At 41.2% G+C, this 14,617-nt stretch overlaps 1 protein-coding gene across 4 annotated transcripts in view; it reads right to left on the reverse strand.

Annotated features, from left to right (window-relative positions):
- Positions 1–14,617, reverse strand: part of PPP1R9A (protein phosphatase 1 regulatory subunit 9A) — a 778,883-nt gene that overhangs the window by 247,580 nt on the left and 516,686 nt on the right. For all 4 annotated transcript variants that reach the window (XM_078663735.1, XM_078663734.1, XM_078663733.1 and 1 more), the window contains one exon: positions 11,484–11,639. In XM_078663735.1, coding sequence (XP_078519861.1) covers positions 11,484–11,639 — 156 coding nt within the window. The remainder of the gene's footprint in view (positions 1–11,483; positions 11,640–14,617) is intronic.

Genomic DNA, 14,617 nt, shown 5'->3' on the forward strand with positions numbered 1-14,617 from the left:
ATTATCTTCAGCATCTATGCCAACTCTCAGCTGACATCACTGAGGCCACTCTTACTAGACAGTTGTTCTCCTCTCTGAAGCATGACTCCAACGATGTCGGGCATGGATTGTTGGACATCATGGAGTGAACTGTGGGTGCCTGTTAGGGAGTATAAGTGGTCCCTGATGTGACTTAGATACCCACGTATGTCATCTAGTTTGGCTGCCATGTGCTCGAACCCCACCCGCACCTGTTCAGCCACCTCCTTCTAGAAGTCTAACACCTGGCCTTGGAATGTGATGTGTTCTTCGGTGAGTTGCTGGGAGCAAGCTGTGGTGGTGTGTGCTTCCTGCTGTGTGGTCTGTGCAGGGGCGAAGTCTCCTCGATGCAGCTGGGCTGCCCTGCTCCTGGAGGTGGGTTGCCGTAACTTTCCATGAGCTGTTATAGGGCGTCAGTGTCGAAGGTGTGGAGGTCCTCTTCATCATCACTGATGAGTTGTCTGGTCTGCTCTGCAGGAGGTGTAGGTTGTCCCTCTGCAATGGGAAGGGGAGAGGCATGTTAACACTGTGTTGACATGTATGTTGATGCATTTTTCAAGTTTACATACAGACTGCATGACAATGTACATTGTGACTGTTTGGGAGAAGCTGACTGACACGGGACAGTGGACATTTGAACTACATCATGGATATGAGGTTGTACATGTACATTATCATCTCACGGTTTCCTGCTATGCGAGATGTGATTGGCCAGTTTCTACCCACAAGCGGAACCCATCTGCAGATGTGTTGTTGACATTAGGGGGTTTTTGTGCACATGGATGTGTCAGAGTGTGACCTGCTCCTTTCCGGATGTGTTCCACACTCACCCACCTCACTGTCGTGGCGTGCACCATGTCATGATAATTGGACTGCAGCTATGCTATTCGTCAAGCAGTGTCACTTGCATTGTCAGTGTGGCTCACAGACATGCAGCTTTGCTGGTTTTAACACATGTGCATGAGTTGGTTGTAAGATTGGTGCTGTGTGGGGAGGGACCTCTTTGTGACCATAGTGGACGGGGCCTACTTGCTGTTTGTATGTGTGCTGCAGTGTGCCAAGGGGATCAGGGACATGATGCAGAGTCATTGTGTGTGTGCAGTGTGCTTTACTTAATTGTGCATGTGTGCCATTGTTTTCATCTCCCCCAGTCCCTGTTCGGTACTCACCCTGTTGCTGTTGTGTCAGGTCTTGTCGAGCAGTGTCCGGACCCCCAAAACCTGCCACTGTCTCCCCACTGATGACTGTGGACACCATTTCCTCAATCTCGTCCATCTCTTGGTCTTCCGCTGGACTACCTCATCTGCATTGCTGCCTGATGGTTGTCAGCGAGTTCACCTTGTCCAGCATGGACTGCCATATTGCATTTTTATTTGTCAATAACATGTTCGAGGTGACGAACAGTTGTTGGTGGTGTTCTATCACCTCCGTGATGATGATCCTGTTTTTCTGCGGACTGAACGTCAGCTTCTTCGTCTTCTCCTTGCCCTTCCGTTACCCCAAGATCCCAGGCTGGTCCGCCTGGGCGCTTGTGGGTTTCTGGTCATCCACTGTACTTGCTCTGGCTTCCGCCATGGTGCTACACAGTTTAAATTATTTTGTTTGTGTTTTTGGGTGCTTTTATAGTGCATTTTTCCACGTGACGAATAGCAAGCCTGTCGCTGGTTGTCGCTGATTTTTTATCGTGGTTGGCCACATCGCAACTTTTTTTCGCGTTCGTGTTTCATGTTTTTTTGCCATCATGGTAATTTTATTGCGGTCATTTGACGCATTATCATGAGACTATCGCATGGTACCGCCGTGTTGAGAATACAACGTTAACACAGCGTTATTTTCCCACAATAGACTGCGATGTGCAAAGTTGCGTTAAGCTAATTTTGCGATAATTATCACACGTTCTTTAGAATATCACACTCAGTTTTTAGTTACACAACTTAACATATGTTGTCCTGTTCACCAGGGTTCCTCTCCATTCATTCAGCCGTTTCCCTGGCTTCCTTATCTTTGAAATACTCCATTTTGCATGTGGATGTCCTCTTTGTGATCCGGAAGAATGGAAGTCACTCAAAGTGAAGTTAGCCAATGGTTGAAGAGTGCTGACTCACTGTCTCTCATTCTGTATATTGTGGGCAGAAGAGAAATGTGAATGGCACAATAACAAACCAAAGGATAAGGGGGCATATTAGCAAGAACATCGGTAAAATTATTGTAGTTTTAGCCGCAGGAAACTGCCGCTAAAACGGCGATAATGGGCTTGCTAATATGCTTTATAGAATTCCATTAAAAGCCCAGGTTAGATGTGCAGGACATCTAACCTGGGTTTCTATTGGAGTTCTATAACGCATATTAGCAAGCCCATTATCGCCGTTTTAGCGGCAGTTCCCTGCCACTAAAACAGCGATAATTTTACCGAGGTTCTTGTTAATATGCCCCAAAGTTTGCTGGCAGACATCTCTGTAAGTATATTATAGAGAAATGTTTAGGAAAATCAAAATGTCATGTATAACGCAAGACCCAAAAAGAATTAATAGAAAGGTGGATGAAGAATCAGAGAGTGAAAATCCATTTAACCCATGCTGGTATTTGACAGCCGTCGTTATCTTGCAATATACGATAGTGGCCGCTAGATGGCAGCAAAACAAAGGAAACACTTACAATACAATCGACCACCGAGTTATTGGAGGATGAAAACCAGTATGAAGTGACAAATGGGAGGGGAATTATAAATTGTGTTGTACAACTGCAGATACGTAAATGGCTTCACATGAACTTAAATTGAATTTCCTATATGTTTACCAGGAGTACTCTTGGAAAGCTGTAACTCTACGCTTGGAAACATTTGTGAATTACGAAATCCATAAACCCACTCATTAATGTAGACATAAAGCTAAACATTTAGATATACAAATGTATCTAAGAATATCAGCGGGACAATAAATATATGGAGCACAATTGGCAAACTGTATGTCAAAACTAAAGGCAAAACGAATGGTGTTGGTGCAAGAACGTACTCTCAAGCAGTTGAAGTAAGCCCATAATTAGAGCTGTGCAAAATCTGTGTGCATTCACGTGAAGTCTTGCGGTGTTCCAGATTGTCATTAACCTCCTTAAGTCACAGTTATCTCCCTTTCTCATAGCTATGCAATTGTATGTTTTTCTCTAGTTTTAGCCGGTGCCCATAACTTGCAAGCATTTTGAATGTAAATGCTAACCTGATAAGATTGTTTCTCTCAAATACTTTGTAACCAGGGGGCAGATTTACTAAGAAGTCACGCATTGCAGCAACACAACTTGCTGCACTCCGTTGCTTGACTGCGAGAGAGCACAAATGTGCCATATCTATGAAGACATGATGATGCTTTGATGCTCGCTCCCTGCGGTGGTGCTCTGTGGGCTGCTTAGTGCAAATGCTGACACCCTTGTACCATAGTCCAAGGGTGCCTGCATTAGCACAAGATTGTTATGGGAAGGAACGGACATCTTCCTGCACACAAACAATCCTTGAAGGACTTTTCCTTTTTCTGTGTGTGATGCTGAATGCATCACACATAGACAAAGGAAGTAACAAGAAGACATTTTTATATTTCTCCTGGTTATGCCTGGGTCTGGGAGGTGTACCATTTTTTTTTATTCATCTTTTTATTAAACATTGGTCAGTCATATATCCGTGCTACAATAAAACACTTTAGATTGTCACATTGCATAATACATTCGTACTTTTACAGACTTGATATACCTACTCACCCACTATCGTCATCATGGTCTCTTACAGAGTGTTCTAACCCACGTCTATTGAATTCTCTCGTGGGGAGGTGTACCATTTTGATTCACTCCTAGGTTTACATCTTTGGAAATCTAAGAATGTGCCAAAATCCATGGATGGATGCGTGGGAATACCCTCACTCCACCCAGGGAACGCCTCCCTGCTGCAAGGAAGTGCAAGGCAGCAAAATACGCAAGGAAAAGAAATGTCAATATGGAGTCTTAAGCAATCCGGGGCAGATTTACAATCCGCTTGCACCACTTTTGCGTCACTTTTAACATGGCAAAAGTTGCGCAAGGGGCTTTAAAATCTGCCCCTCCGTGTTTTGTAGATCACTTAATATTGTCACCAGGCCACCTCTATGTACTTGGCACACCAAAAGACTAGCACTGGCATAGCCAATAGTCTTGGCTTTATAATGCTAACACAAGTAAACATAACTATGCCCACTTGTGCTGTGTTTATGTGCAGATTGCATTCTTTCAATTTTCTATCAGTTTTTGCCATAAATACAAATGACACAAATATATTCCTGTAAGTCCTGCTCTTTTGAGTAACTTTTTGGATTAGACCAAAAATAAATTGCTGTTGGAAAATGTACCTCTCTAAAGGGTCTCCCCAATCCTTTTGCCTTCTTCCTCCTCTTTCTGCTGAATTTGTTTTGTTGGATTTAGGACTCTGACCACTTTACCACTGCTGACCAGTGCTAAAGTGCATTTACATGTCCCCTAAACATGGTGACATTGGCATATACACAATTGACATATTTAGTTTAGCTGTAAGTGTCTTGTAAAGTTCTATACAATATACCCAGGGCCTGTAACTTAAATGCTTCTAGTGGGCCTGCAGCACTAATTGTGCCACCCACACAAGTAGCCTTTGAAGCCTATCTTAGGTCAGCCATTACAGGGTCTGTGTGAGCAGTTTACTGTCACTTCGACTTCACATTTAAAACCACTTGCCAAGCCTTAACCTCTTCACTGCGGCGGCTATTCCGCCGCAGTGCTAAGGGGGCGGGGCGGAAATGCGGCGGGCGCATGCTGGTGACGGAACCGCTCCGTCACCAGCGTCGGTTGGGCTGTGCTTGTGACGGAGCGGTTCCGTCATGGCCCGCCCCGCTCAATAGAATGCTCAGCGCAGGCGCGGAATTCACGCCGCGCATGAGCGGCGAGCGGGCCATGACAGTGCAGCGCACCCGCAGCTGATGACGGAGCGGTTCCGTCATCAGCATGCAAAGGGTTAAACATACATTCTATTACACAAAAGTCACCCCTACGGTAGGCGCTAGGTAGCCCTAAGGGCAGGGTACTGTGTAAATAAAAGTAGGACATGTACTTTTCAATTTTGCATGTCCTGGTAGCGACAAACACCCAAATCCGTTTTTCACTACTCTGAGGCCTACTCCTCTCATAGTTTAGCATTGGTAATTACCATATACACTTTTAAGTGGTTATTCCTGATCAGAAAGGAGTAGCTGCCTCATGTTTTTATGTTTCATATCTTTTCAATAGTAATGATAAACACTTTACTGGTAAAGTTAGATTTAACAATACTGTTTTAGAAATGCCACTTTTAGAAAGTGGATATTTCTCTGCTCTTACTGCTCTGTGTGCCGTGCAGCCTGTTTCTAATACATGTCTGGGGTAGGTGATAGCTAAACTTTGTGCATTTCCTCTGTCCAGCTACAAACACAGGAAGTGTGAGTGTGACAGAGAACTCATCTGCTTTTTGACAGCTCCTCCTGTGCAGGAAAAGAGAGGGGAGCTGACAGACCTGAATAGGCAGTGTTCTGTTTCCCACACAAAAGGCTGGTTACCCTCTACTGATAGTTTGAAGCCAGGGCTGGGGGCTGGGAAGAAAGGGGTACCTGGCAACTTCAAGGGCCTGCTTTAAAGTCAACCCGTGTCTAAGGCACAACTGGGTATACGTACTGGGCCTCTAACCCTTCCAAGACAGTAAGCTACTGGACCTGTGAAGAACTCTGCCAGGAGTAAAAGCTGCTGTGCTACAAGGATTGCCACGCTGCATGGCTGCTGCTCTGCAAGAACTACTTTTCTGCTTTGCTGTGCTGCCCTGATGCCTGGTGAGATCTGCTCTGCTGAGGACAAAGACTGGACCCATCTCACTTTAACCCAGAGTGACTCCAAGGGTTTGCTGGCTTGCCCTCTGTGCTGAAGTCTCAGGGCCAGCAAAGACTTCCTTGAACCCTGCAACAGCACCTGGACTCTGCCACCAGTGAGTACTACCCTGTCAAATTGTGCCAATCTAGTCCTGGGACTATGAAAGTGAGCTTCTTCTGTGAACAACCACTAAAATTAACGCAGCGACGACTTTGCACTGATCGGAACCGATGCATTGTCCTTCGACGACAATGCAGGAGCTGATCGATGCCATTGTTTCGATGGACTGATCTGTTCAACGCCAGCAAACAGTACCGCCCCACGATGACGCAGCGCCTGCATTGTAAAACGGTTCATCAATGAAACCTACAACATCTGGGCAGATAAGAAGCGACGCATCGAGTCTTTGACGTTGACGCTTCCGCCATCCATGATACTTTTTCAGCGGGACGTGCATGAGTACTGTAACCGTCTGCTCTCCATCATGGTTAGTCTGAACTTTGGAATTAACCCAGTCCGGCGCAACCTCAAGTAACCCCATAGCACTATTTGCCTCTCAGCACTACATTTTGATTTCATCTTGGAAAAATTATAATTCCAGTTATACTTATTGGATTTTTGTCACTTAGGTCATGATTTACTAATAAACACATTGTCTATTTTTGTAAACCTGTGTGGAGTCTTTTTTTTTAGTTTTCATTGTTTTACTGTATGTGTGTGTTGCACAAATACTTTACAAATGCTGACTGCTGCCTGACTGCTCTGTGCCAAGCCCACCATTGGGTGAGCACAGGTTATTTTGAGTGTGTATCTAGCTTACCCTGACTAGAGTGGTGGGTCCTGCTTGGTCAAGATGCATACCTCTGCCAACCATAAACTCCAGTTCCAACACTTGCAAAATGACATCAGGCGGAGATCAGGGAGCACCTGAAGACCATCGTGATGAGGAACAACAGCCAATCACCACTCCCGAATCAATTGTGTGGAAGGTCTTCAACACCTGGAGAAAAGTGGTGTCTGCATAATTGGTCACCTGCATTGTGCCAGAAGTAGTACGGCAGGGGTACTAGAAAAAAGAACTCATTTGTGACTTTCGATATGCTAATGCATTCAAATGCATGGTATACACAGCAGATTAATGCTGCAAAGTGGAGATGACAAGAAGACAAGGAGGTGTCTACTTATTCTGTTGCAGTGCACCGTTTGCAACCTGGTGATCCGGTTCCAACACAAGTCCATTATGCCCCAGAAAATGACTTCAACTCTGGATATTTAACCATAGGTTTTGATTGTATTACTCGATCCAAAAAATAGGTGGCTGTCCATCAAGCACCCTGTACAAAATATATATTTTTTAAATTGTCCTCAAAGTTTGTTTTAATGCCCTGTTTTGTTCTATATTTAGTTAATTGCCTAAAAAATAGAAAAAGTCCAGAATAAAAAAATCAAAAAAGAGGTTCTTGGTAGAATCACTTCTATGTGTTAAGTAAAAATAGAAAAACAATTACCCTCAACCAATCAAGTTCCAGCATTTTTTAAATTTCAGTACCGCAGGCTTACCACAGGAACATACCACATGAGCACCGCAATATCATACTGTGCAAGTAATGCAGGACCAACCGTGAAGATATTTTTAACTTTTTTATTAGGCTAACCTTTACATGTCCAACCTGAGCCCCTCTTTCAAATGCTAAATTCTTGAAATGGTGGTTTATTTCTGAAAAACAAAATATCTGTGTCCCTTACATGCATTGAGTTTTCCCCCTGCACGAGGGGGACTTTACCCTCCACTAAACTCCAAATGAACAACTTTATCTTCTATAGTGGTCTCAGTGCGTCCTAAGAACTGACAGTCACTAACCAGTGAGTGAATGTGGTTAGTAGGTAAAGCCCACATTTGGGCAGGGCTCTAGCAGCTACATAGCATTGTATATCCCACAATTGAAAAACTCCAACTGGGACCAGGAGACCAAATACGGCTCACTATTGTGTTCATGCAGAAGGCCCGGAGCCTGTTATATGCTTTAGAAAGGCATTTAACATACGTCATAGATGTTTTTTCGATCCAGCAGATCAAGCTGGGTGACTGTATCCACCAATGCTGAACTGAAACAAAATATGCTGTTTGGAAGGAAGAAAAAGGCTATGTTAATTAGTTGCTACCTGGCACGCTTGATCTTGTGAGCATGAGATGGAGCATAACGCTGTAGCATTTATTTTTTGTTGCTCCACATTTGAAGTAAATATATACAATTATTTACAACAATATTAAATATAAAAAATATTTCTACTGATTTATTATAAAGTTTAATAACCGTTTTAAAACGAACAGATTCACACCAAACCACAAAAAAAGCACGCTTTCAGAGAAAAGTTCGAACTTTTTGCCAAATTTGTTGTGAATTTGTTCAGCTGTTTTCACTATATCAGATAGCAAACTTTTCTATGGGAAATCACACTTTTGGGATCCCGTTTTTCTTAGCCTCTGTTTGTCAGATTAGCACAAAAATGCCCATGCATGCACCAAAGTGGATAAAAGTTTGGTGGATATTCATCAAACAGTATCAAAGTTATTAAGAAAACAAAATATGCCCTTCCTATGGAAACTCTGATTTAAATATAACTGGAAAATATATTTTTATATATAGATCTGTGAACGTGGGGAAGTCCAGCATATCCAAGTTTGTTCCAAGCAAAGTAATAAAAAGCATATTGGGGCATATGTAGGTAGCCCAATATCGGTCGGTAACGGCCGAAATTACCGAATTTCAGCCGTTACCGATCGGTATTTATGGTTTGAGATGTAGGATGCAGGTTTAAGGATTCGATATCGGTAAAATACCGATGCCTTATTTTAAGGAATCGGTAATTACCGAATCCAAAAAGCTATGTAGGAGGCACTCGAGTGAGTGCCTTCTTGCATTCAGGATTCATTATTTACCACCAACTACAAGTTGGTGGTAAATATCGAAAACCTTTATAAAAGCTATTTTGTGCTTTTTTAAAAGTGCCATGTGGCAGATATACATGCCCTTAGGGCATGTATGTGTGCCACATGTGCACACATGCATGATTCAGGGGTGCAACATGGTGTCAATATGACACCCAGCCACCCTTGAATATGTACCCCCTATTTCCGATTCGGTATTTACTGAATCGGTAATAGTGAATGGCTTCCCATTCATTCCTATGGGCCTCCAGGCCCATAGGAATGAATGGGAATTACCGAATCGGTAAATAACGAATCTTAAATACCGAATAGTACCGATTCGGTAATATTTACCGAATTGTTTCCTACATACCATTTACCGATTCTGAAATACCGAATCGGTAAAATTCGGTATTTTAGAATCGGTAAATGTAGATTACCTACATATGGCCCATGATGCTCTACACATCCGCGTATGCCATGTTATTTTCCAGAAATGTTTGTTTTTTACAAAATATACTTAAGCAAAACTAGGATGCAAGTGGGTAAAATACCTTCACACTATTAAGAGAGTCGATTCCATGTGTAAAGAATTTGTTATATGCAATCCCAGACAATATGACCTTTGCACTGCAGTAATAAATGTTAGAAAATTACCAGTTGCATTTATTTATTTTCACTTTTATTAATTATTAATGCATAATAATAAAATGCAATGCTTTTACTTTAGGTGGGAATGTATATTTTAATTTAAACTTCAGACAAATATTTTTATTTAATTAATTATATTTAACTCAATCAAAGATGTAATCCAAAATTAAGTTAGTCGTGCTGTAGGATCTTATTTTAATTTTGATCTAAATTCAAAATAAATATATAAAAAGGATTTTCAACAATACGTAATATAAATATATGTTTTCAAATTTTGTTTTTGAGTTAAACAAAAATTTTTAAGTGGTGGTGATCTCCCTATGGTAAAAGACAATGAAATTCAAAACGGTTATTAAACTTTACAATAAATCAGTAGAAATATTTTGTACATTTAATATTGTAAATAATTGTATATATTAACTATAAATGTAGAGCAACAAAAAATGAATGCTGCAGTGCTATGCTCCATGCCATACCCACAAGATCAAGCGTTCCGTATAGAAACTATCTAACAGAGCCTTTTTCTTCCTTCCAAACAGCGTATTTTATTTCGGTTCAGCATTGGTGGATACAGCCTCCATGCTTGATCTGTTGGATCGAAAAAACATCTATGACTTATGTTAAATGCCTTTCTAAAACATTTGACAGTCTCTACCGGGACTCCAGGCCTGCATGAACACAATAGTGAGCCGTATTTGGTCTCCTGGTCCCAGTTGGAGTTTTTCGATTGTGGGATCTGCAATGCATATGTAGCTGCTGGAGCCCTGCCCAAATGTGGGCTTTACCTACTAACCACATTCACTCTCTGGTTAGTGACTGTCAGTTCCTAGGACGCACTGAGACCACTATACAAAATAAAGTTGTTCATTTGGCGTTTAGTGGAGGGTAAGACCCCCCTCATGCAGGGGGAAAACTCAATGCATGTAAGGGACACAGATATTTTGTTTTGCAGAAATAAAGCACCATTTTGAGAGTTTGATTCTGCATAACAAAGAAATTCAAAGGTACATTATATCAAGTCGGTGGCCAGCCAGCATTACAGTGTTTATGTAAATATTGCTGTTACACCCACAGGAGCACTTGCACCAAAACTGATCCCTTGGCAGGGGACTCTGTAATTATGGCGGGTTGTCCTCCTCTAGTCACGAGGGCTTCTGCACCATAAGTGGGCTGGTGGGCCACCAACAATTGTCTAAACAATAGTAGTTACTTTTCGGTCATTTTGCTTAGTATGTAGCAGTTGTTCTACTGATTTTAGATGGTGACGTTTTCCATTACCCATAACTATTTGTTTTTTCTGTAAATATTTATTGTTTCTTAATACATTTTTCTTGTTTTAGTTATACTTACTGGTCTTCAACTTTATATTTTGTCAACTGGGATGTGGTATGGTTGGTTACTTACTAACAAAACCTCAAACTATTTGTAGGAGATTGCCTTATTGTCCAGGCAAGGCTCATAAGTGTAGCCCTATGTCACCCTAACTGAAATCGTTTTACATAAACAGGTCCTTCTGTTTCATCAGTGAGGGGCCCCCACTCACATCAAGAATGTGGTCCCTTTCTTCCCACCACATTCTAGTCATATTATCTACACGTTATTAATAATTTTATTTTTAGCATCTGCTACCAATACACAGAGCTCACATTTCCAAAGAAACATTATAGACAACATTTTCATACAGATGAAAATCTAATTTCAATAAATGCTTGGAGGACAACAGATATGACAAGATCTCCATTAGATGTGTTTTGCTCTCTGCAAACACTTCATTGCCTGCTGTGGATGTAAGGTTGCTGCAAAAGCAGTACCTTTTACAGTCAAATAAATGTATACAGAATGCTTTGGGTATAAACCATGTAGCTTTTTACAATCATGACTTTGAGGTAGAGTAGGGCATATCAAATCAAGTGCTATGTTTTGCAGAGAAGTGAGGCAGAGGATCAAAAGACCTCACTGAATATCCAAATATTTAGAAAGCCATATTTGGAGTGCTGCTTACCTCCTTAAATTTGTGAGCCAGTTTGCCTGTGTCCACTTCTGAAGGTGAAAACATGTCATCACTTTCTGGAAGATCAAACACCTCAATTGCCATATCTCTTCCAGGAAGCACTGGACCCATATCTTCTTCATCCTCATCTGTGGCATATTCCCCTGTCTTAATATTAGGACAAGTCATTAGTTAATTTTCCCAAATTAGTTAACAATAGTTCCTTAATGTAAATACATTGAAGAAGAGCATACACAATTTCAAACCATTCTCGTAAATAGGGTAAACATTTCAAAACGTATTACATTGCAATTTGTTCCAGAACATAAACATTGAATGCGATTGTGTGTGTTTGTGAGAAGGTTAAAAATGCACTGAACTCAATTTACTCATGCATGGGTTGATTCTCCAATTAAGATGCCTCCCTCAACTTTCTTGAATTTACTATACCATGCTAAAGTACTGGAGCAGGAAATGGAGAACACCACCACTGCAAGGTCTGCAAAATCTCATTATATTCTGCTATAATGCTCACATTGTTAGAAGTTATTGAAAGAGTATAAGCTGGTGGTGTAGATTCCTAGATGATCTTGGGACTGTGCTGCAGCTCAAGAAAAAACATTGATACGATTTAACCTGCGTGCTGCCTTTGATATGGTGGACAACAAGTCATTAGGCTAAGACGACAACATGTAGGAGAAAAACGCATAGGACTTGTTTGAGCAGATACATTTTCGACGCAGGAGAGATCAGAAACTGGCGATCCCCCTTTTTAAGTTACGTTTTGCAATTACAAAATTCGAGCCCCTCAGGACTTTGAAAAACTCCCTCTTATTGCAATGTGTATCTGCATCCTCTGGTGAAAGTCACTGAACTGTTTCCTGTTCATATATATATGTTTATGCCAGATATACAAAACTTCTGTTGAAATTGAAGGCATCACCAATTGAGTCACAACTTCTCCAATTTTCCAAAGCCTATCTTGAGGCCAGGCGTCAAACTGTCTACCTCCCCCCATATGTTGGCATATAAGTATTGAGTCAAGGTGTCCCACAGGGTTCTGCGCTCAGTATGACCTTATTTATTATCTATATTTGCCCTCTGACTGTAATGATTACGTAGCTGTGTATCTCATGCATGACCTATGCTGATGATCCTTAGCTAATCATAGCCTTTGACAAACCAGGGATGCTGTCCTGGATATATTCCAACCGTATATGTCCTCTGTTACCTCCTGGCTGCAGCACAATGCTTTAAAATTTAATTCAGACAAAACATAGGTACTTTGGTTTTTGAACTGCCTGCTGGCTAGAAATGTTCCATCTCTATTTTGACTTCCTTTTTCTGCTAAGTCTGTAAAAAAACCTAGGCTTCAATTTGAAGGATAATCTGCCCTAGAATTAACACGCCAACCATCTAATGGCAACCTACTTCCATCTATTGAGGGCACTGAGAAACACTGTTGTAATTCCTTCCTCACAGGGTTGCAAGATTGTGGTTCAATCCAAGATCCTTAGTACTTGTTTGTTTAGGCTATTGTAATTCCATGTTGTTAAAGATCCCATCTGTCATGTTGAAAATACTTCAGCATATCCCAAACTCAGAGGCCAAATTAGCCTTAGTACTCCCTAAATATGCCTTTGGCTTCTGCTGCTCTTGACCGCTACACTGGCTCCTGTGGTAAAGAGGATCGCATTTAATTCCCTCTGCTTGGTCCTCAGGGCTATTCATCACTCTGGTCCTCTTTTTTTGAGAAATAAAATGCATTTTTACATTCCTAGTCACTCACTTCAATCTCAGGATGGTTGCCTCTTATGTATTCCTAAAATTGGGCACGCTCGATCAGAAGGCAGGAGATTTTCGGTGCATAAAATGCCTATATTACTTCAATGTAGGAAAGGCATGAAGACCTGACTCTATGCATAGTAATATTGCCCCTCGGGTCTGGACCCCTAAATTCGTGGCAATCTCATCTAAATTATTATGGTGTGAATTTTCTTTTCTGAGCTCGGACACCTCTCCGGTATTTGCATGATTAACACTTTTTTTTAACATAACATAACAGTTATTTATGTGCTGAATACGTTTTACAAAAGAAAGGAGTTATCAGCCGGATCAGATTGTATGTGCTGTGGTATTATTGCACCTGGCATTCATGGGTAGAGTAATCCCACATTATTTACAGGTGGCAAACCCTGCAGGTTACACCTATAGGAATTTGTCCTCTCAATTGCTTTTAGTTACCGGCTGATATGCAGGATCATTGTGGTCACCCCTGCATGTTATTCCCCACTCTATGGGCGACTGCAGATAGCTACTGATGCTCCCCCTAGTATTTTCAATAACCCCAGTATTAGTAATGCCACAATGAGGGTTAACAGAGATTATTCTGACTCTTCCGTGCAGCAACTATAAAGTTTCCATGTAATCCACAGCCTATGATACTTACTCAAAAAACAATATCTATGAAAAAACAATCTACCAGCTGCAACCTCCTCAAACCACTGCTTCAATGGAAAACCTCCCCATACTTTGCTACCTAGAATCACCCAATTACTATTCCCTCCTACTTTTATGGTCAGTCCTTCAAGTAATATTTCCATATATTTAACTATTTGTTTTAAATTGCACCGTTTCACCTCTTCGACGGTACAGCTTGTTCCCTATAAGAGTGTCCTCCTGGTTAAGGAGAAGCTCACTCTTGCAGCAATAAATTACCGACGGGATTATTGGAGACAGTAAGAGACAAAATAATAAATAATTTCAAAGTTCTTAATAAACATGAAAAATATATATCATTGATGAATAGTTGAACGTGTGCAACTGAGCGTATGTAGAACATCTTAGGTAGATATCAGTGTATAATTAATAAGCATCCAATTAGTGTCTGCACTGTTAGGAAAAATGCGAAAGGAGCAACTGAAAGTGAAAAAATGTTAATACACATTCTAAAAGGAAGAATATCACATAAGGTGATCTTTGACACGTGCTTTAAAAAGCTCCATAAAAGCATTTAAAAGTGAACTGCCTATAAATTGTAATAAAGTTTAGAGTACTCTATCATAGGGAACCAAGCTATGCCCTCCCCATTAATGGTCACTTTTAGTAAACAACATGTTTTACTCTGATAGAGAATGGTGCTTTCT

The sequence above is a fragment of the Lissotriton helveticus genome, chromosome 10, assembly GCF_964261635.1.
Source record: "Lissotriton helveticus chromosome 10, aLisHel1.1, whole genome shotgun sequence".
Classification (NCBI taxonomy): Eukaryota; Metazoa; Chordata; class Amphibia; order Caudata; family Salamandridae; genus Lissotriton; species Lissotriton helveticus.